Genomic DNA, 24,218 nt, shown 5'->3' on the forward strand with positions numbered 1-24,218 from the left:
AATTTTGGCCAGAGTTTCTTTGGTTTTAGAGCATGGCCTCAGCTCCGTAGGTGATTGAGGGAACCACTTTTTTCTTATAAAATTCGATGACTGGGATGGTGGAGAATTTCCCAAATTTCTTGTCTATCGCCTTTCCCTGCGCTGTCAGCCTTTTTATTTTATTTTCAGATTTTGCTGCATCGAAGTTTCTTTTCTCGAGCTGTCCATTATTACGCCCAGGTATTTGTATTCGGTTACCCTTTCAATCTCTGTATCTTCTACAAACCGTTTGTATGTTTCCTGTCTCTTTTTTTTTTTTTACCTGCTTCCAGGATCATAATTTTGGATTTGTCTTTGTTTATTTTCAAGTTGCTTTCTGAGGTGTAGGAAAGTAAATTTGTTAGCTGTCTCTGGAGACCAATCTGGGTCTGATCAAATAAGATGAGGTAATCAGCGTATAAGAGGTGACTGATTTTAACTGTTGCCAGAGATGGTGGAAATGAGCAGGAAAGGCCCTCATTGTTTCCATAATCATCTATATAGGCCAGAAACAGCGCTGGGGCCAGAGGACAGCCTTGTTTCACCCCTCTGCCTGTTGGGATTTCTGCCGAGAGGTTGCCTAGCTGTGACAAACGCACCCTCAGTGATGTGTCCGAATGCAGGGCTTTTATTGGCTGGAGGATCTCCTGGGGACATCTCCATCCCTCCAGTTTTTCTCAAAGGTGATGCCTGTTGACTAAGTCGAAAGCCTGGGAGAGGTCGATAAAGGCCACAAAGATAGGCGGTTTTCCTTCCAGGACCTTACTTTTGAGGGTGCTGATGGTTAATATGTTTGCAGCGGTACCCGCGTTTCTTTTGAAGCCCGTTTGAAAGAGGTCATTGCAAGGCGCCATCTTTGCCCAAGTTTGAAATCTTTTTAGGGGTAAGCTCCCAAACACTTTCCCAATACAGTCCAAGAGTGCTATGGGGCGATAGTTTGATGGATCAGTATTATCGCCCTTCTTGAAAATTGGGACAATGATTGCTTTTGTCCAGGAAGGCGGAATGGATTTCTGAAGAGCACAGTTCTTGAAGATGTTCTTAATGAGCAAAACCCAGTCCACTGGGTTTGCTTTCAAGTCTATATTAGATATCCTATCTGGACCTACCGCTCGAGAGTTTTTCAACTTTTTGAAGTGGTCTTGAATTTCTTCTTGATCGTCGAGTACCAGCCAGTTAGAATCCACCAAAGGTCTTAAAGATGAGTCCGGAATTGGAAGGGCTTGGAAAAGGGAGGTGAAGTGTTTGATCCACTTTTGTTCCGCCATGCAATTTAAACTCAAGTTATTATTCGACGGCGACGCAGTTTTTAGCAAAGACCAGAACTCCTTCACTTTGTTGCCGCAAATTGCTTTCAACATGTTTTCGGCATCTTGCTGGAAGAGTAGGTGCCGATGATTTTTTACCCAGTTTCGATATGTTTTTCTTGCAGCCGTCAGTTCTTCTTTGTATTTTGGAGATTTTCCTAGCCTTCTTTCCGTCCTTCGCAGCTCTTGTTGTTTTGTACCAAGATTGTGTCAAAGGAATGCTTTGGAGCGTTGGAAATGCTAGGTGGAGCTTTGTTTTTCACTGAGAACTGAACAAGGAGAGGTACGTAATCGGGATTGTCATTTTTTTCCAGGGCCTCCTCCGAGAACGTACCTCGCGGTCAGCTTTCTGGCTGAGTCAGCAGTTAGTTTCAGACGATTTCCTCGTGAATTTGTTTCCAGCCCCAAGAGGTACCGGGCCAGTGGCCTGAAGGTATTTTGCAAGGACGTCGTGAGCTGGTTGTGATCGCTGTCTTTCGTTTTTCGTGATTCAAAATTCATCACCTTTCCCAAAAGCTGGCGTGACACGAAGATATAATCGATTGTGGCATGTAAAGATCCTTGCTCCCACGTGGGGAAGCGGTCTATTTTTGGGGAGGTAGGATCCAGATTCAAAAATGTTCTTGAGGCCATTAAGGATGACCATTGACGGCCTCGTTTAGCGGCTGGGGTCAGAGATGATTTTAGACCTATCTTGGTTGTTGAGTCCTGGCATTGTGCGTTCAGGTCACCACAAATAATGATGGATGGTATCTGGTGTGTGGATTGAATCTCGTCCAGAGTTTCCTCCATCATTGTCAAATAAGTGAGTTGGTTTATGGCCGCCGGATTTCAATATGTGTTCACAATAGGTATTTGTGAATCCCTGGAGTTCATCGGCTCCGCCCAGTCCATGAGTACCGCCAGAATAGATAGATTTGATAGTATTGTGTCCTTTATCTTCAGACCAATGCCCTATCGACAGGCTATGAGCAGACCGGAGGTTGGACAGCCTAGAAGACCTTTATTAGCAGGAGCTAGGATGATGTCATACCCATCCAGGGCTGGTGTTTTGCATAACCAAGTCTCTTGTAGGTTTATGATATCAAATGGGGCCAGATTGGCATCCCCCGGCGTCGTCAGGTGAAGGTGTCCTCGGGTGTTCCACGAGCAAAGACGAAGAGCAGATGAATTATGCTCGATTGTCGGGACATCGCCAACCCTATTTCGCCGGCATTCGAGTTGCTATTTTCTCGGTTGGGTCAAAGCCCTTGGGAGCCAGGCCCAGAGTCCCTGAAGTTTGGCTCTTGCCTGGGACTTTGGTGAGGACCTTTCCTTTTCTGAGGTTGATCTAACCTGTGAGTTTCGAACTTGTCGGTTTTCTACATCGTTTCCATTTTTCACATTTTGGTTGAAGGATTGTCTGTCCTCTATGTTGTTGGGTCTTGCCCTTAGGCTTTTGGCATACAATGAGTTCTGAATGGGGGCAATAGTTTTTACTGTCTTTTTGTGTTTCGTCTTTTCACTTGATTTGTGGTCTGTGGTGTCGCTTCTGCTTGAGCTCATACTTTCTGTTCCTCGATTTTTTCCAGTGGTACTCTTTCTGTTGAAGCACCATCTTGGTCTCTTTTTTGTCATTTTCAGCTTTGATCTTTCAAAATGTAGCCCAAAGATGATAGGTCCTCTTTTGCGCGAAGTATTTCCTTCTTTACACTCCTAGAAACCAGGTGTAAATAAGCTTTGGCTCTGTGATTTGAGTGGTATGGGTCTACAATCTTTAGGTCCACAGACTTTATCCGACATAGAGCTGGAATGAGGCTGAATAGGGTATGTATGCCCCGTCTATTGAGGATTATGTCATCCTTGTTTTCTGCATGCTGTTCCAGTTTTATCGGAGATTCCGACAAATACCGATTTTCCTTTTGGTATTTCTCAGTTCTGGAAATGTAGTGTAAATGGGACGGTTTTTCAATGTTTTGGGATCGCCTAGGACTAGGCCGGTGTTTTGTCTTACGATCATGGTCAAACCCTCGCCCATCGCTCTTTTGATGTCGGGACTGGAAGCGAGAAGCCCTCCCTCTGCTAGTAAGGGAAGGGGGAGACCGTGAAGATGCAAAGGAGACCACTCGAAAGCTAGGCGGGCTAGGTGTCTTCTTTTTTGAGATCTGGTGTAATTTTGATCTTCGGTCCTCCAAGCTACTAAAGGGAGGAGATACTTCAACATCAGCGCGTGGGAGTTCACCCTGATAGGAGAATTTTATGGGCGTTGCTGAATCGTAGACCCCATTTTCTTTTTTTTCCTCGTTGGGTTGCGAAGTTTCGAGATCGATATCAATGTGTTTCGAAATGTTCATCAGATCTTCCTCCGCCAGGAAGTCTTCTGTTGTTTTGGGCGAGCAAGCGTTTTTTTGCTTGTCCAGTTGAAAACCAGAGATGTTCTCCCTTATTCCGGGTACAACCACTTTTTTATTTGGGCACAAGTCAATTTTCTGTACCTTTTTCCCCTTGGGTTTGTGACCTGTGAACGTTTTTTTTGTTGTTGTCTTCTTTTGCCGTGGAAAACATCGAATATGGACGGTTCTTTACCTCCGGGGCTGATTTTTGGTGCTGAAGACTAGGCAGAGGATCGTCTATGATATCGATGATTTCTTCGTTTACCACTCTAGAATTTTCGACCACTGAGGCCTGCCGCAAGACCACACAAGGTGGTGGTGGTGGGCGTGGAGAAGAAAGGCTTTCGCCGGTTGTGTCACCCCCCGAGAGATTTTTCCTGGACGGGAGGGTGGACATTGTTCCGACCGTTTTCAGTGTTGTTGGTTTGAGTCTTAAATCGCTCCTCTAAGGCGGTAATGTAGCCTTCTAAGAAGATTAATTTTGAATGCATCATCACTTGGATGGTGGTGTGGTCTTTTAGATTTTCGTTTATCCCTTCGTATAGTTTGGTGAATGGCGCCAGAGCGATGGTTACGGCTGACATAATGGATAAAATATCCCGCTTCTTTTTCGACGGGGTCTCAGTTGGTGTGTCGGGTTGTTGAGAGAATCTTTTTGATGATGGAGTTATGTGGCTCTCGTTGAGCAGCCTTCTGCCTGCAGGGGTAGAGGATAATTCTAATGGCCCTCGCCTTTGTCGATCTGCAGTATACTTTTTGTTTGCGTGATCCAGAGGTGCACCCTCCGAGGCGATTTGGCTTGGCAACCGAAAATCACTACAGATCGGGCGTAGATCTTGATTTATGGGGCCCAACATCTGTCCCGGGAATGCCTGTGTGACATTTTGAACCTGGAGGGCCGAGGGCATGTTGTTTGATGGAAGTTCAATTTGTGGCGCTCCAGGCGCCTGTTTTGACAGCAGCTCGTTTGCATGAGTTGGACTTTGTGATTTCATTTGCATGATGATTTTTTCGCCGGCTGTTTTTGTCTGGAGGTATTCCCTTTCCTCCCTGCTGCAAACATTAGTTGGTGTCAGACTTTCAATCACCCCGGTTTGTGTAGCTGGAGGAGAAATCCCTGGTTGGTGGAGGGGCAAATTTATCAAAGGGGTTGGAACCGGGGAGCTCGAGGGTGGTCTAGGTGGGGCCTTTTGCACCTTTAAGACCTCTTGAGTCATTAGGAGCTGCTCTGCGGTCGTTGCCCTCTTTCTTGCTTTTTGGGGTGGCTGGCAGATTTTAACGGCCTCTAGGATTTCCTCATCTGTGAGGTCCTCTTTTCGACGTGATGGATCAGGGGCAAAAGCGTTGAAAAAGTCTGTTACTAGACTTGCCACTGATGGCTTTGTTGATTCTGGTTTCTAAGATTTTTTGTTTGATTTTTGACCCCCTGTTTTTGTTGAGGAAGATTGGAGGGCTGTATGTGGTTTTTTCTGAACTTTTTGTTTCTGAGTTCCTTTCCCTTTCATGAGTCGCTTTTTCCTTTTCTCAGATGAGTCGATATCGCTCCATTGTCGTTTTTTGGGATTTTGACCTCGTGAAAAGGAAACAGTCTCTAGCTGAGAGGCATCTGTGGGGCCCTGCACTCGAATATTTGGTTGTTCAAAGCCCTTTTGGTTTTCATGTTGCTGGTCTGAAAGCCCACAGAGGAGTAATGGAGCTTTATGTTTGGGATCCGCGTGCACTTGAGCTACTATTTGGATCTGGGAGAACTGAGTAGCTTGTGGACCGTTTTCGCCCTTGTGTGCAGTTTCCCTGCACAACGGAGCATCCAAATCGGAGGGCGGGACTGCGTTCAAAGCAGGAGGGGTCGTGTTCTCACTCCTACATGCCAACTCCCCTCCCGTTCCAGTAGCTGGGTGCGTGACAGCGACGCCGATGGAGACCAGCTCCTCCACACCCCGGGGCTGCGAATCCACTGTCCAGCCCCCGGTGGGCTCGCCCCCCCGCTCACGGACCTCGGTCCTCACTCCGGAGGCCACCAGGGACCGGAGCTGTGAGGGGAGTTGTCGTGACGGGTACAGCGTGGGTGAGAGATGCAGCTCTGCGGACTCCTCCATGAGTAGATGAGAGTGTACTTCATCCCGGGCCACGGTCTCTTCAGTCCGGCCGGGGGGGTTTCTCATGGGAGGCTGTACCATGTTTTCCAATCGCTCGTCCACAGGGTACACAACAGAGATGTGTTGGAGGATTTGACTCTGCTTTGAGAGTAAGTGTTTCTGGGGCAAACGATAATGTGATTGTTTATTTGTAAAAAGTAAATGGGGGCGCGGACTTCGGAGCAAGCGTCCTTCCACCTTTCCCGTGTCGAATTCCGTATTCAAGATTGACGGGGATGCCGGATTTGGCGCCTATGCCATGGCAGCCATGCACAGACTGCAAGAGACTGCACACTCAAAGCCACACTCTGCGGCCTGCTCCGCGGTGTGGAAGCAGTCTTGAAGGGGAACAGCAGTGAAGGCACCTCCCACAGGAACAGTAGAGCGTGAAGAGTGACTGCAAGAGACTGCACACTCAAAGCCACATTCCTCTTTCTTCCTTCCCTTTTCTCCACACCCACTGTCACTCCTTGCCATCTCCATTTCCTCAAATAACAAGGGGGGTCGTCGGAGTGTCTCTGCCAGAAATTAGTCCTGATTATGAGAGCCTTACCCAGAGTCTCACTATTCTTAGAGAGGCACAGCTCCACCCTACTGATGAGGTCCAACCAGACCGAAACACGTGTCTGAGGTTGCTGTTGGTACTCTTGTTCCGAGGAGAATTGCCTAGCATTCGGGTGCTGGACTGCCCTAGGGCAGGACAAAGACTGATATGTTTGGGATATTTCTTCTCTGTGATATATAGTGAGCTAAAGACTCTGGGTAAGTCTCTTGTAACCAGGACTAATGTCTGGCAGAGGGACTCCCAGGACCCCCCTTGTTAATTTGCATCTCCATTTACTTACACAATACAGATTCCATATAGAACCACCTTGGATCAGGACAGCATTCTTGAACATTTTCTTGCCCCTCACAGGCTTGGAGTACTTTGACTCCCCCTTTATCACCATTCTCCCCTTTCTTATTCTAACAAAATCTCTGGGCACTACTTCCATTCTAAAGGAATGCTAATTTCTCTTATAATCCACACTCTTATCGTTACCAACCTTTAATTTTCTATGATTTACCCAAACCGGATTCAACACAGTATTGGTTTCCCTGCCTCTCATCAACTCGTACAGTGATTTACCAGTATCAGCCCTAACCAATGTTCTGCAACTCCACAATGTTTCCTCTAGGGCCTTCTCAACCGACATATTATTGCTTAAGGCTTGTTCCACTATTTCCACAATCACCCTATTGCATCTCTCCACTAACCCATTGGTTTTGACATGATAATTGGCAGAAAATCTACCTTCAACACCTACCAATCTGTCAAATTCCATCAGCTCTTTGCTTCTGAACTACACACCATTATTGCTAATAACCACCTTAGGATATCCCTCTCTCCTGAACACATGTTGCATGAATCTAATAACCTCATGATTGTCAACTCTATTTACCATTTTAATCTCCATCCATCTAGAGCAATAGTCTACAATGACAATTAAAAACGTCCTTTCATTCGCTAAATTATCATAAGAACCCACTATATCAATGCCAATCTGCTCCCATGGCTGTTCTGGCTTATGCATGGTAATGGGCACCGCTGTTAACACCTTGCAACATTTGTCAGAATTTTGGCAGGGCCAACAACACCTAAAAAACCTCTCTACCATAAAATCAACTCCAAGTCACCAATATTTGGAACAAACATTTTGTTTAGTGCTGGAAGAACCCGGATGCCCCAGATGGGCCTTCTCTATTAACCCTTCCCTGAGACTCTGGGGCGGTATCAATTTGTCTCCCCTCAAAAATAACTTATCCTACATAGAGCATTCGTCCCTAACTTCCCAAAATGGAAGAACATTTTCATTTACTAGTCTCTTATCTGGACAACTATTTCTAGTATACTCAATAAGTTTACATAAAACTTCATCCTCTTGAATCTCCTGAATCCACTTTTCGCTGGGAATGACTTCTAAAACCACAGCAACACTTTTCACATCTTCAACCTGCACTGCCTCTTCCATATCGAGAGGCAATCTCGAAAGAAAATCAGCTCCTTGGTTCTTTTTTCCAGGAACATATCTCACTTCAAAGTGATAATCTTGCAGTTTCAAACTCAACCTAGCTATCCTGGGGAATGCCCTGCACATTCCTCTCCCTGATAACACTTCCACCAACGGCTTATGATCAGTACAAACAACAAACTTACTTCCCCATACATACTTTCTGAAATAATTTACTGCCCACACACAAGCTAACATTTCTCTCTCAATCACAGAGTACCTGCTCTCTATCTCTGTTACTGCTCTCTACACATGACATATGACCTTCTCGCATCCACTTCCAGAAACCTGTGAAAGAACTGCACCCAAACAAACGCCACTAGCATCAACAGTTATTTTGGTCAGGTTTCCAAACAGAAACCCACTTAGATCAATAGACTCACATATGCTTCTCCTGATGCATTCTGCTGACTTTTCACACTCAGTATCCCATTCAAACTTGACTTCCCTTTTTAGTAACCTTCTTATGGGTTCCGTTATACTGGCAAAATTCTGTTCACATTTGTTATAGAACTCACAAAGACCCAAAAATGACCTGAGTTCTTCCTTACTCTTGGGATCAGGTGACTCTTTGATAGCTTGCATGGCCTCCAATGTGGGTCTATACCCTTTCCCACTAACCACATGTCCTAAATACTCAACTTCTACCTCTTTAAACTTGCATTTGCTCTTCTCCACTTTCAATCCCATTTCATTTAATCTAGACAACACACTCTGTAATCTCTCATCATGTTCATGTTCCCCTCTGCCAAACACAATGATATCATCTTGGTAAACTAATGTGCCTTTAACTCCTTTAAGCACTTGGGTCATGACCCTTTGAAACACTGCAGCTGCAGAGGCCAGTCCAAATGGCATCATTTTGTGCCGGTACAATCCAAATGGTGTGATAAATGCAGTGAGGTCTCTACAGTCTTCAGTAAGACTAATTTGATGATATGCATTGGATAAGTCCAATGTAGTAAATGTATCCACTCCTTCGATACAATTCAACATCTCCAAAATAATGGGTAGGGGATACTTGTCCACCAATATGTTCTTATTAACATCTATAAGGTCCACACAAATCCTCAAATTCCCATTCTTTTTCACTGCCACCACGATGGGACTTACCCATTGAGATGATTCAATTTTCTCAATAATGTTTTCCTTTTAAAGTCTGCTTAACTCTTGGTCAACTTCATCCACTAAAGCGAATGGTATGGGCCTAGCCTTGTTATGCGCAACACTATCTTGTGAGCATCATTTTTCAATAACCCCAACTGCTTCTGAACTACGTCACTGTCCTCTCTTGAGTTCGCTTCCACACCAGGACTACTGCTGCTCTTTACTAACACAGGTTCTTTTTCGCACAGATCTAGTCGTATTTTCAACGCCGCTTGATCCCTCCAACCAAGTATATTCACTCCCTTTTTAGCTATATAAACCTTGACATCTGCTTGGCGATCCTAGAATGGAACTGCACTCTTAAACTAGCCTGCAATGTGAATTCTTGAACCATCGAATCCTCCAGGATTCTTGATATCTAGTGGACGCACCTACACCTTCAGTCCTTCATACACCAATTTTTCCCATGTCTTGCTCGTTATTATGGTGTATGGGGAGTAACTGTCCACCATCACAGAGAGCTTACGATTCTCCAACAAAATATCACATCTGGGACACTTCAATTCATCTCCAGATGGCTCACGAACCACCACTACTCCCTCTTCATCAGACTCCTCATCATCCTGTATCACCGACACCCTCTTCTTGTTTCTAAACACCACCGCAAAATGTCCCCTCATCCAACAATTCGCACAGGTCTGATTGATCGCCGGACAGTTCCTTGAATTGGCATAATGCCCCATCCTGCCACACTTAAAGCATCTGTCTCTGCCTTCATCTTGAACCAGGGCCTTCTAAAGTTACCCTTGACTTCTTTACGATCTTGGTCTCTAGGCTTTTAGCTTCTCCTATTTGATTAATCTGTTTCTTCTTTTTCTCTTTTGCTTCTGACCACACTCACAATGGGGTGCTCTCCAAACTCCTGGACTGACTTAGTCTGACTTTGTCCAACACTTTGAGTGTGAATTGCTTCCATCTTCTTGCTCCTCATCTCTTTTGAACATAGATGTGTGTGTTCCACTCTTTTAGCTATGGCTATAGTTTCCGGCAATGTAGGGTTACCCACCATCCACAATCTATCTTGTATCAGCGGGTATCTGGTGTGCATAATTATCTGGTCCCTAATCAGCTCATCCAGTGTGATGCCTGTGCCAAAACGGCAAGTCTGAGACAATTTCCTTAGAGCTGACACATACTCTTCAATTGATTCCTCCTCCTTTTGAACTCTTGTGTAAAGGTTATATCTGTTTATTGCCACATTTACCTCTGGTGCATGGTACTTGTCCAATTGTCTTAATGTTCTTTCATACTCATCCACATCACCAGCTTCATCTCCCGACAATTCAGGTAATTCTGTATATTTACGCTGACCTTCGAGCCCCAACACATGCAATAGCAGCAACTTCTTCTGTGGCGACAACCCATCTTGTTCCACTGTCTTCATATAGTTCTTCCAGTACTCCCTCCATTCTGGCCACACCACACTTGGTTGCCCTGGATTCAGTAAAGTACTTGCTGGGTGGTACACTGTTATTCCTTGCATCCCTTCTCTTTTCTTTATTTCCTCTCCTTCCTAAACAATATAGTCTCTTCTTTAATTTGTATGATCCATGTTCAGAACCAATAAGGAGAGAGAAAAGAAAAAAAATAATGTTTTTTTATTTTTTATACTGTGTAGAAGAAGGGTTGGATGTATGATGATTACTGCCTGACTTGTTTTGAAGTTTCCAAGATGCCAACGGATCACCGGTGCGCGCGCTTAATACATTATGGTTAATCCATTAACTACTACTGCTTGCGGCCACCGTTGCTGCTATCTGCTTAGCTGCGCACCTTACTTGTGGGCTCAATGCCGCCTGGCCTTTTGGATCTGCTCGGAGGCAGTCTTCTGGAGATGCTTCACTTCGCTCGCTTTGTACGTAGGTTCTGCTTACTGCTGGGCCATCCTCGTCACCAAAATGTAGCAACTAAGCAGTAATGAGAACGAACTTGAAGGTACGTTAGGAGTCTTTATTAATTAGACGACCCAGCGCTCCCTCCGCATACACCTCTCACACTCAACCGTCAGCCTGCCTTCCACGCACCATCCCCGAGCCTCACACCTCCTTCCATTCCAACACTCCACATTTCACACACACACGCACAGGAGGGTGCGCCAGCCTAACAAGCTAAACAAGAACATAACAGGATTCAATTCAAAGTGATATATGGTATTTATATGTTATATATTTCTATCAAATGTTTGTTGATAAAAATATATATTTGCCTTACATGTGCATTGATTACAGTTGGGTGAGACGCATACCTTTTTTTCTTTTAACTGCTTCACATAAACATGTTATGATCCCAAATCCATATATGGACATAAACAGCCTGGTAACTCTGACAAGTAAAGATGTTATGACTCCTTTTACAACTATATGGATACACATGTTGTGTCCTCATGCATGGTTCAAAGTTGCAGCGTTCTGTTGTTGCCATGACTTTGGCAAATCACAATAAACGTGTTTTGTAATCTCCTTGAAGATAATTAATCTTCACTAGGTTCTATTGCACTGTATATATGTGTGAGCCAACCTTCTGGGGCAGAGAACCAGCTGCAGCAGGAGGGCTTCATTCTTTATGAAAATAAATACTTTTGTTGGAGAAACTTACCTGACTCCTGGAAATCCCTCACTTCGGAATGACAACGTGTTAGACTGGACTGGAAGCCCTCCTGCACCTTCTTGCTCTGTATCCATTGCTGTGCCTGCCTGCCAGGATCATTCCCTGCTCACCGGGAGACCTCGCTGCCCTTGTGGATCCCTCCAGGACATCATCCTTCCACTTCGGCGCTCTGTTTATTTTACACTCCTCTCACAACTCCTGCGGCCTCTGCCCACTCCGAGCAGCACCTTGGGGAATTCTACCTTTAGTGCCCGATTAGCCTGTGTGCGGAGCAACCTCTCCCTGCTGGCCTCCAGCTTTGTACTTGGAGGCCGCCTTACCTGCTCCTGCTTTCCGCAACCCCTGTCAGCATCTGCCTGGCGTGACCCTGCAAGCCGCTTTTCCACAGCAATTGTGTTGCTCCTTTTCCACCTCCGATGGCGGTTTCAATGACCCTCCACTGGACTTCTTTGCCTCCTCAACGTGATGCATGTTTCTAACCAGGTGCTCCTTCAACAACTCTCTTCACCGAACCACTTTTCTTATGCAACCGGCACACACCTTCTCTCAGACAACACAAATTACTTTTTTTTCCCAGTTATAAATAGTTATTTATTATCAGTTATTAAACAAACATTCTTCACGAAAGGGCAATATAGATTTTTTTTATTTTTTTTATTTTTTAAAAGAATTTTATTAATTTTCCAACACAGCCAACAATACAAACCAAACACGCAATACAATCCACAATCCTTACATATAACATCAATTGATCATTGTTCACTGCTCCCCTGTTCCCCCCCCGCAAACCCGTTTGTTCTTCACACCCAGTATCTACCGCACATGGATGGGCTTCATTATCGTCAGATTCCTCTGAATCTAGCGTTGTTCCAAATAGGCCAGATATCAATGTTTTCCATGCCATTAGGGTACCCATTTCCTCCTCCCCAGTCGTACAACTTGCCTCTTGCCACACCACCGTTTCAGCCCCCGCCCATTTCTGTAAGTCCTTCCACCACACCTCCACCCGTGGCTTGTGACACTTTTTCCATCCCATGGCTATTCTTCATTTTGCAAGCACGTACGCTAAGTCTTTCAATTTTCCAACCTGTTTGAGCTTCCGAGGCCTGGGGAACCCTCCCAACAGACAGGCCCAGGCCGTATCAACGGCAAGCGTGACCCCTCTCTCTGCTAACTTTTGTGCAACTTCTCTCCAGAAACCCTCAATCATTGGGCACGCCCAGAACATATGTGTCATATCAGCATTCTCTTCATCACACTTAGGGCACGCCTGTCTTCCGGCATTCCGGAATTTAGATATCCTCAGCGGGGTCATGTAAGCTCTGTGTGTTACGTAGAACTGTACTTGCTGCAATCTGGCATTCTAGATACTTTCTTATGGTATCCCATGGCCCTCTCCCACATCCCATCCTCCATTTGGGCTCCCACCTCCGTTTCCCAATCCAATCTGAAATGCGTCAATTCTCTCCCAACCTTAGTCATTACCATCTCGTATATTCTAGAGATTTCATGCCCCCCTTCAGTTATGTCATATATTACCCCCATGATGGCGTCCGGCTCCTCTGCCAAAATTGTCTCAGGCCACGTTATCCGAATCTTCCGCACCAACCTGTGATACATGACGAATTGGCCCCCATGTAGTCCCATCTCCTCCCCAAGTCCCTCAAACTCCTTAATGGCCCCCTCACGCCATATATCTCCCAACGTTACTAGTCCAACTAACTCCCAATAGGTTCTGATAATCACCCTCAGTTGCTCATCTCCCCCCATCAAAGCAACCAGTGGCACATGCGGAGAACACGGAAGCGGATCTCCCATCATTATACATGCTCGTCGCCACATTCTCCACCCGAGCCTCATCATCCCCGGATACTCCTTTATTACTAACTCAGGCAACCAGATAATTTCTTTCAGGTAAAACGGGGCACAGTCATGCCCGAACAATCTAAGTTCCGGGGTCTCTTCATCGGAGAGTCACTTGGCCACGAATTGCAATTGACTCGATATATAATAGGCCTCAAAATTAGGTAGCTAGACACCCCCTTTTTCATAAAAGTTCTGCAACTTCCAGAGCGCTACTCTATTCCGGGTACCATGCCACAAAACATCTCTACACACCCCATTTAGTTTAACAAAAAAGCTCTTAGGAATCATGTGTGGAATATTGCTAAAATAATGCAGGAGCCTAGGCAAAACCACCATCTTAACCATCGCTTCCCGTCCCATCATCGCTAAGGGCAACTTCTCCCAAAAACTCATGCATTTGCGGATTTTCTCAACGGCCATCTCGGTGTTACGCCTGTGCTGCTCCTCCACCGTATGGCACACATCTATTCCCAGGTAGCGGAAACAACTTACAGTCCACGGCACCTGCAACACCGGTAACCTTTCCACGGGTATTCCTCTGTAGCTGCCCAACGGAAAAATGCTCGATTTTTGGGGGTTCACTGCTATACCAGACAATCTTGCATACCTACCCATCACCTCCAGAATATACTGCAGGTTTTCTTCCAGGTATCTCAAATATAATAGTAAATCATCTGCATACAGGATATCAGGTGCCGTTCCCCCCCCCCCAACCTCGATACCTATTTCATCATATTGCTGCCTCAGGTACAGCGCCAGAGGTTCCAGAGCCAAAATGTACAACATCGGGGACCAGGGGCACCCCTGTCTAGTGCCCCTGTTGATTTGCCATCTCTCCGATATCACTGTACCCATCCGCACTCTGGCCAATGGTGCACTATACAGCATCTCCGCCCATCTAATGTACCCCGACCCCATTCCATACTCTCCCAAAACCGCCAGCAGCCACGCCCACCTGACCGAATCAAAGGCTTTCACCGCGTATAACGACACGATTGCCATCTCACCATCATTGTCACATCCCCATTCGATCACTCGATGGAGTCGCCTGTGGTTGTGAGTGATGTTCCTGTCCGGGACATAGCCCGTTTGGTCCGGGTCGATCAACTTGCTTATTACTTTCCGCAATCTATTTGCCAGGACAGCCGTTAATATCTTGCTGTCCTGGTTCAACATCGACAGCGGCCTGTACGATCCGCATCTGTGCCCAGGCTCGTCGGGCTTAGGGAGCGGTATTATAATCGCCTCTCTGAGTGACTCCGGCAACCGTCCCACCTCAAACGCCTCATTGAGCATTTCCAACCTTGGGGGGAGCACTTCCGCCCCATATGCTTTATGAAATTCACTAGGTAATCCGTCTGCTCCCGGGGTCTTACTAGTGGGTAGCTGCCTAACCACCTCCTCCAACTCCTCTAGCGTAATTGGGGCATCTAGTGCTTCTCTTTCTTCTATGCTTATTTTGGGCAACTCGATGTCTTGTAAAGTTTCGAACATTTCATCCCGGCTCCCTCCTCCTCCTTCCCCGTATAACTCTCTACAGTAGTCCGCAAATTCCCTATTTACTCCCTCTTGGGTATCTGCCACCACCCCGTCTTCTCTAGTTAGTGTCCTAATCGGGGGTCTCGGGGTTTCACTTTTATATAGCCACGCCAAGAGACGGCCCGTTTTGTCTCCTCCCGCATGTTGTCTCTCAATGTACTTTTTATAATTGAGATTACAGAGCCTCTCCCAGTATTCCGTGCATTGTTGCTGTAGCTTAAGCACTAGCTCGGTGTCCATGCACTCGCTTTTTAGTTCTATCTCTAACTCGCCTTCCACTCTTTGTAAATCAGCCAGAACCCCATCCTGCAGGCCTTTCGATTTAGCAATGGCCACACCCTGCACCACCACCTTGAATGCCTCCCACAGTGTCCCCGCCGAGTCAACGCTGCCTGTATTCATCTCAAAATAACTAATGATTTCTTCTCTTACATCTTCCCGAAAAGCCGGGTCCTTAAGCGCCTCCGCACCGAGGCGCCACGTCGTGATCGTGCTCCAGGGCTGCCGTATTGCCACCCCACCACCAAAGGCGAGTGATCTGATAGGACTCTCGCTTTGTATTCTATGCAAGAGATTTCTGTCATCACATCCGACGTGGCAAAGACATAATCAAGTTTGGTGTGCAGCTGTTGTGGGGCCGAGTAGTGAGAATATTGCCTCTCGTTAGGGTGCTTAGTTCTCCACACATCTACCAGCCCAAAGTCATCTAACAACGCCTGCAATGCCCAAGCCGCTGGGGCAGGCCTGACCATCTTGTCATCTGACCTACCCACTACAGGGTTCAGCACACAATTGAAATCCCCTCCCCAAATCACCGCGCCACCCACGCACCAGCTCAGGCTGGTGCACATAGCCCGGAAGTACTCTGCCGTATTGTGGTTGGGGGCGTACGTGTTTAGCACGTACACCTCCTTATTCTCCACCACCCCTCTCACCATGGCCACGGAACCTGCGGGTGTACGGAACCTGTCTGGCACATATGTCCACATCCGGAGCAGCGCCTTGTCCTTCCAGTCTGCTGTGGTCATCTCACAACTCCTCGGTCATCCGTTTCCTTTGTCCTCGCTGTCGGGCGGCCATCTTGCCTTCTTCTATCCGGCTCACGATTTCTTCTTCTTCTTATGGGATTATCTTCTTCGCGGCGCGACCGCGGTCCCTGCAAACTTCAACAGATACAGCCGCTCTGCTCATAAGTCCGCGCCTGGAATTATAAGCATCTACAAGCATTTATTCATGCATTTTCAGCACAGGATCAATGCAGGATCAAGGGAGCTCCTCCAGCGCACGTCTCTTCACATGGCCTTCTTGGCCACGCCCCCGACAACACAAATTACTTATCCCTATAGCAACTCATTCGTTACAAAAGTCACATCGTGGATTTGTTAAGAACTAACATTGGAACGCTATGCTGAACTATTTTACCTCCCATTTCATGAATGTCACCAATGTGTCTTTATAAGCATATTGTAGGATTTAGACCTAATTTATTTTATTTAGCAGAGTTTGTATTCTCACTTGCAACTGGTTCATTTCCATTGTTCAGCATATTACAATTCTTTTTTTTTAAGTAACAATACCAATTTATACCTTCCCAAACTACTAGAAACCCTGTTATCTGCCAGCCAGGCACTTTTAACACACTTTCATGCTTAGTGGTATTGCCATTGTGTTTATCATAGGTCTTCCCTGCATACTGTCATCAGCTCACTGTCTGTAAACTTGCCTTGCGGTCTCCACCATCATTTATTAAGCATGACGAACTTACCCCCTCATGTTTTACAAAATGCAGGTGAGCCCACAATACCATGGGAAACATGGATGGACGACTTTTCAGATTACGTCACTGCCCATCCATGGTCCCAACTTTCACATGAAAAGGTGTAGAGCACTATTAATGCATTGCCTACGTTATGAGGGCAGAAGAATATTAAAAGGCCTTCCTGACCCTTCCTCCTAAGTCTCAGTCTTCTGGTGAAGGGTCTGATGCACCCACTCCCTAGGAGGTTATCATTAAGAAACTTGACAAACACTATGATAAAGTTTAAGTATTGGTTTGCAAAAATATTACTACAGCACAAGAGAAAATGCTAAAGATGAATCTATTGAGTCATTCATAACTGCACTCAGAGAATTAGCAAATGCCTGCAATTTTGGCCCATCATATGACAAACCTTTACGTGATCAATGTATGCTCAAAGCAAAGGAGTTCAAAATAAGGGAGGAGATATGGGCAAATGGGGATCCCTTCTTTGAATGAAGCTTTAGACATTGCCAAAATAATTGAACATATGATGGCATGTGCCAAACAACTAGAAAACAAGGAGAATAAAGATTCTGTTTGCACCATATCTACTCATGACTCAAAGACAGGAGTCAAAAAGAAAAATCTCCAACAAGGCAGACCACAGAAAATCTATCAGTACCAAACCTTCATCCACTAAGAAGTGTTATAGATGTGGTAGCTCCACACATTTGGCCAGTAACACTGTTTGCCCAGAACATAATGCACAGTGGGAAATGTGGTAGAAAAGGACATTACACCAAATGTTGTCACAGCCTGGCCAAAAAGGTCATAAAAGAGATGAATGGCAACACTGAAAATTAACATCAGAAGGACAATCCTCCGGAGAGGAATCCACTGGTGCCACATGGTTGGTTTGCAATGTTGACTCTAATGTTGATGAGAAACCACACTCAAGGGTATACAGTAATGAAACACCAGTCGGGATGACAAAATGACAAAATTGAACCCATAGAGGCATCTGAATGGTGCTCCCCGGTGGTAGTAGTGAGAAAACCAAATGACAGTGCCCATCTGTGCATATGCCTCGGGGCCCTTAACAAATGTGTTGTGGTTGACCCTTTTCCCTTACCAAATATTGGGGAAATGGTCAGACTAACAGAAGGGGTCAAAACATTCTTTACTCTTGATTTGGCTTCTGCTTACCATCAGATGACGCTACACCCCAATTCCAGAAGTCTCATCACATTTATTACCCAAGATGGCACATTCCAGTTTAAGAGAAAGCCTTTTGGTTTGTTATCAGCTGCTGCATTCTTTCAAGGAATAATGAGTGAGCTGTTAGGGAGCATCCAAGGTGTCTTCATCTGTCAAGATGACCTTTCAGTGATGGGATACTCCATCCATGACCATGACAGCAAGGTCAATATGGTGTTAAAAAAAGTAAGTGAAGCGGGCCTCACACTGCAAAAATCTAAATGCTGTTTCAGAATATCCCACATTGATTATTTAGGTAATCAGCTATCTGAAAAAGGAATAGCTCCCATAGAAGGTTTAATTTCGGCTATCCTACAAGCACTATGCCATAAAACAGACAAGTCATGCAATTTTTGGAGTTGGTAATGTATTACTCTAAATTCATAAGACATTTCTCAGATAAATTCTTGAACGTTAGCGGTCGCTGCAAAAAGGGTCAACATTTTGATTGGAATGTAGCATGTGAAAATGAATTGAATGAAATGAAACAGGCTATTGTCAATGCCCCCATATCATCACCTTTTGACTCCCAACAAAGACACCTACATCATGGCTGATGCCAGCAATACGGGTTTGGGAGCTGTACTTATGCAAGCTTCCAAACATGGTGACAAAATTATAGCTTTTGCCTCTAAAGCTCTAAAAGAGGTGGAACAAAGATGCTCTGTAATTGAAAAAGAGGCACCATCTGTTATATGGGCCATAAAGAAGTTCAGAACATTTTTATGGGGTAGAAAATTCACCATTGTTACTGGTCACAAGCCACTGGTTGCTGTATTTATGTCTAAATGCCTGGATGGTATATCAAGAAGAATAAGGAACTGGGTTACATCAATAAAAGTTCATGATTCTGTGATTAATCACATATCAGGTAAAGAAAATGTCATAGCAGATTGTCTCTCATGATTTTCAGTGAACAGCTGTGATTAGGACACAGAAGAACTAGCACACGATGTATTCTGGGTATGTGGTGAGTCTGTGACCCAAGATGAATGGAAACATAATATGAATAATGATCTCGAGCTTCAAAAAGTGAAAGATTACATATTAAATGGATGGGTTGGTTAGACCCATGACAAAGGTGCATTTCACAAAATAAAGATGAGTTAAATGTAGAAGGTACACATGGCTCCTGGAAACCCCTCACTTCCGTATATTCACATACATTACCTTTTCTTGTAAGAGAACTTTTCTCTCCTCCATCAGTTTCTTGTTAGTTTTTTTCAGTTCCTCTGCCTCGGACAGATGGAAAGATAGAGCCTCACAGAGGCGAACATTTTCTTTAAATACTGCTCGTCCTCTTTCATCCAGCTGCCTGCAGAGAAGACATCAAACAAGACATTCCATAGGACATCTTAGAGGGCCCTGCATGAGCTGTGGTGGATTGAGGGGAAGTAGATGTGGCTGATGAAAATAGACTGTTCATCAAAAGAAGAGCACAGCAGCTCAATCACAATTCTGGTGGGCACAAGTGAACTGCAGGGAGATGGTTTGGAACTGTGTGGATGGCTAAGGAAGGTGAACGTGCACATGAGACCACAAGGGGTGCAGGAAAAGCACCACAGCCGTTCTGAGTGGTTGAATAAGAAAGGTGAAGTGACACCCCGTGGTGCATAGGTAGCTTTGTAGTAACTGTACAGGGATAGGCAAGTGAGCAGATTTGACACCTGTGTGCAGAATAAAAAACCACCCCAGTGACCATGTGTGGATGGGAAACTATGGTAATATAACACACCGAGGTGAATGGGAATACCGTTATTAACTAGCTGCAGATGGTCAAGAGAGTAGATGTGGCACCCAGGATTGAAAGAAAGTGGTGATGTGAAATATAGTGGTCACAGGATGACTCTTAGTGGGTGTCTAGGGATGTGCAAGATGTCATGCCACTGCACCTGCTTCACCGCCACGACTCACGGCTCCTTACCTGGTGAGTATATCCTCACTGGTGTCTGCATTACAGAAGGGCTGGTGGGTGGGCTTCAGCATCTGGAGGCAGCCCGTGCCTTGGCGCAGTCACAGGAGACAGGCCAGCTGGTGCACCATGGGCGATGCCATATCCTCTGCACTGCGCATACACGGGGGACCAGCGCCGCACTACTAGGGAAATTCAGTCTGGCTGGCATCCTCCGGTGCTGCAGCAACAACGCCCAGAGCCATGGGCCCCAATGTGCTGGACACAGGGGAATATAAACCCATATATTCTCACACAGATGTGCCTTACTGCTTTACGTATGCTGTGTTGCTGGTCAGCCATTATATGGCCTTTTGTCCTATGAGACTCTTCTTTCTTCCTTGTTCTCTCCACTTGTCCAGTTCCTTGTTTCTCCTTCTCCTCCCTCCTTGCCTGGCCCTGCCTCTCTCTACCTTATCTTTCCTTCCTGGACTGCTTCTGCCTGTGCGTTGCTGGTCTCCTATTGTTGCCTGCCTTCCACAGCCAGTCTAATCTCCAGGCTTCCTGTCCCGCCTCCTGGCTCCACATTCAGCTTATGCCTTCATGCTTGCTCATCTACTTCTTCATCCTGCTCCCCGGCCAACGCTTGCCACTGTCTCTACGCCACTTAATCCAGGGAGCTGCTCCATGGTGTAGGGAACCAGGTTCTGGTGGCCTGCCCCGTGTTCATCTTGGGGAGGCAGTGCTCAGTCACTGGTTCCCTCGCCATACCATTGCCGTGGAAGGAACTCAGGATCGCCCAGTGAGAACAAAGTCTGGTTTACTTCGCCCTGAACATCTATGAAGACCAGGAGCCCAGCAGAGGTGTGACCAGGTACTTGACACAAGAGAGCAGGTATGATATCTCAGGGTGCAGAAGGAGCCCCTTAGTGACTGTTTGGATGTACAATAGGTACCCCCCCCCCCTTGCCGGGCATAGGAACTCCCCTTTGTGACTTTGTGTGGATGTACTAGAGACATGAAACTTAAAGTCGGGGAACACATGCTCAGCTCTACTTAGAAGGCTGACTAGTGTTCCCTTGCTCTAGAGCCAGGCCGTGCTTAGGGCTGTGTGAGAGTGTGGCCTTCGGATAACATATGTCGCTGGGTTCTAGAATTATCTCAGGGGCAGGTTAAATAATATCCTCCAGGACCTTTGGGTTTTGTGGGAAGAGGGACAATGCCTAGGAAGGTGCAATAACTTCATGGGCTGTAAGGTTAACAAGTACAATGGATTACTGGGAACCTCTTAAGGACCATGGAGTCTAGAGAATGCAATTTACCATCCATTTTGGTTCCTCATAAACTGACATACAAGAGGAATACACCAGTCCAGAGAAGTACTGAAGGATACTCCAGGGGTGTGACTAAGGGGGAGAAGACTCACCCCCTTGGGTTTCAAACCTGTCATGCATTGGTTGCATCATACAAAAGGTATATATCGGCCCTGGGGAGTATTGAAAGATAATTCAACAATTCAGATTAGACAGAGAAGACTCATCCCCCAGGGATGAAAGGGGTTGGTTTGTGGACGAACTGGATCATACAACAGGGCTACATCACTTCCAGGCAGTATCAAAGGATATTACAACTCGGTGGTAAAATGTCAAATTAAGCGATAAGTGTGGGGTGGGGGGGAGCACCCCAAGGAAAGCAAAGGGTCATGCAAGGATTTTGGTCTATAATGCACATATCACCTCTGGGGGATTATCGAGGGATCCTCCAAGGATGTGGAATCAGAGGGGAGGAGAGGATCACCCAGGGAGGGCATAGAGGTTATGCAATAGCTGTTGAATACAAAGGAGGTTATCCGTTTTCAAGAAGACGGTGCAGCACACATAATCTGTGGGGTTACATTTATTTTCTGTTGATCATATCAGGTTGTTTCCACAAAGTAAATTGCTTCAATGTAATTTACTTCGTGGAAATGACTTTGAAAATACTTTGAATTTTGAAAGTATTTGTGGGGTAAGGGGCAAAGGGGTTGGGGGGCAAGGGTTTGTGGAGGGGTGGTAGTGAAGGAGACGGGGCACCTCCCCAAAAAACTATTTTCAAAGTCATTTCAATGAAGTAAATTACATTGAAGTAATTCACTTCGTTGAAATTGCATGCAACCCTGTGGATGTACCCAAAGTTCCTTACAAATTGCCAGGTTGAGAAGGAAGAACGTCTATAACAAGTATGGAAGAGGCTATCCATCCATGAAGGTGTACCAGGCAGACAAAGAGAGGTCGAGAAAGGGTCCATGGACAGTAAAAGGAACAACAACATACTGAAGAAAGTTCAGGGTCTCAGAGCACTTAAGTGAAGTGGAAGGATGAACTATATTTAGAGTTCTAACACAGGCACACAGAGGTAGATGGAAAGAGGTCAGATTTGAAAGACACAGGAGGACCGAGTAGGTAGAATTCAAAGCCACAGGAGTAATGAGGCAATGGGGGAGAGGTAGGTAGGTAGGTAGGTGGGTAGGTAGAAATCAAAGACACATGCGGATTCAGGTAGAAGGGAGGAGCATCTAGCATCAAAGGACACATGGCTACTGAGGAGTAGAGGGGGATGTGGACTTTAAAGAGACAGAGATGGCTGAGACTGGGGGGAAGGAGTAGGTAGAGTTCCAGAACAGAGGGTGGCTGAGATAGAGGGGAAGGAATTTATAGAGCTAAAATATGCAGGGAAACTGAGGCTGGGGAAGGAGTATGGAGAATTCAAAGACACTTTAGGTCGAGGCATAAGGGAGTAGCACCTAGAGTCAAAAGACGCATGCAGAACGAGCTGTAAGGGAAGAAGGATGTGCAGTTCAAAGACAAAGGGGGAATGAGGCCAGGGGAAGGAGTAGGTAAAGTTCAAGGGCAAAGGAGGACTGAGGCCAAGGGAAGAAGTAGATAGAGTTCAAAGACACAGTGGGACTAAGGCTGTGGGAAGGAGTAGGTAGAGTTCAAAGACAATGGGGAACTGAGGCTGAGGGAAGGAGTACGTAGAATTCCGAGGCACAGGGAGACTGAGGCTGGGGCAGGAGCCAGTAGAGTTCAAAGACATTGGGGGACTGAGGTAGCGGGGAAGCAGTATGTAGAGCTAAAAGATGCAGGGTGATTCAGGTGTAGGGTAAGGAGTATATAGATGTCAAAGTCACAGCAGGACTGAATCTGGGTGAAGGATTAGGTAGAATTAAAAGATGAAGGGGACTCTGACGGGGGAAAGAGTAGGTACAGTTCAAAGACAGAAGGTGACTGAGGATACTGGAAGGAGCTGGTAGCGTTCAAAAACACAGTGGGTCTTAGTCGGGCAGAAGGAGTATGTAGATTTCAAAGATAGAGGAGGACTGAGGTGGGGAAGGAGTATGTAGAGTGTAAAGACTCGGCGGGACTGAGGATCGGGAAGGAGTATGTAGAATGTAAAGACACAACAGGACTGAGGATGGGGAAGGAGTATGTAGAGTTCAAAGACACAGCGGGACTGAGGATTGGGGAAGGAGTATGTAGAGTTCAAAGACACTGCGGGACTGGGGATTGGGGAAGGAGTATGTAGAGTTCAAAGACATGGCAGGACTGAGGATGGGGTAGGAGTATGTAGAGTGTAAAGACACTGCAGGACTGAGGATGGATGAAGGAGTATGTAGAGTTCAAAGACACAGCAGGACTGAGGATGGGGGAAGGAGTATGTAGAGTTCAACGACACAGCGGGACTGAGGATGGGGGAAGGAGTATGTAGAATGTAAAGACATGGCGGGACTGAGGATGTGGTAAGCAGTATGTAGCGTTCAAAGACACAGCGGGAATGAGGATGGGGAAGGAGTATGTAGAGTGTAAATACACGGCAGGATTGAGGATGGGGGAAGGAGTATATAGAGTGTAAAGTCACGGCGGGGCTGAGCACAGGGGAAGGAGTATGTAAAGTGTAAAGACATGGCGGGACTGAGTATGGGAAAGGAGTATGTAGAGTGTAAAAACACAGCAGGACTGAGTATGGGGAAGGAGTATGTAGAGTTCAAAGACACAGCGGGACTGAGGATGGAGAAGGAGTATGTAGAGTGTAAAGACACTGCAGGACTGAGGATGGATGAAGGAGTATGTAGAGTTCAAAGACACAGCAGGACTGAGGATGGGGGAAGGAGTATGTAGAGTTCAACGACACAGCGGGACTGAGGATGGGGGAAGGAGTATGTAGAGTGTAAAGACATGGCGGGACTGAGGATGTGGTAAGCAGTATGTAGCGTTCAAAAACACAGCAG

General features: G+C 46.0%; 1 protein-coding gene across 2 annotated transcripts in view; it reads right to left on the reverse strand.

Annotated features, from left to right (window-relative positions):
- BBOF1 (basal body orientation factor 1) overlaps window positions 1–24,218 on the reverse strand; it is a 441,525-nt gene that overhangs the window by 134,171 nt on the left and 283,136 nt on the right. For both annotated transcript variants that reach the window (XM_069637643.1, XM_069637642.1), the window contains exon 7: window positions 19,231–19,375. In XM_069637643.1, coding sequence (XP_069493744.1) covers window positions 19,231–19,375 — 145 coding nt within the window. The remainder of the gene's footprint in view (window positions 1–19,230; window positions 19,376–24,218) is intronic.

This window comes from Ambystoma mexicanum, chromosome 14 (genome assembly GCF_040938575.1).
Source record: "Ambystoma mexicanum isolate Mex_15411 chromosome 14, UKY_AmexF1_1, whole genome shotgun sequence".
NCBI classification, from domain to species: domain Eukaryota; kingdom Metazoa; phylum Chordata; class Amphibia; order Caudata; family Ambystomatidae; genus Ambystoma; species Ambystoma mexicanum.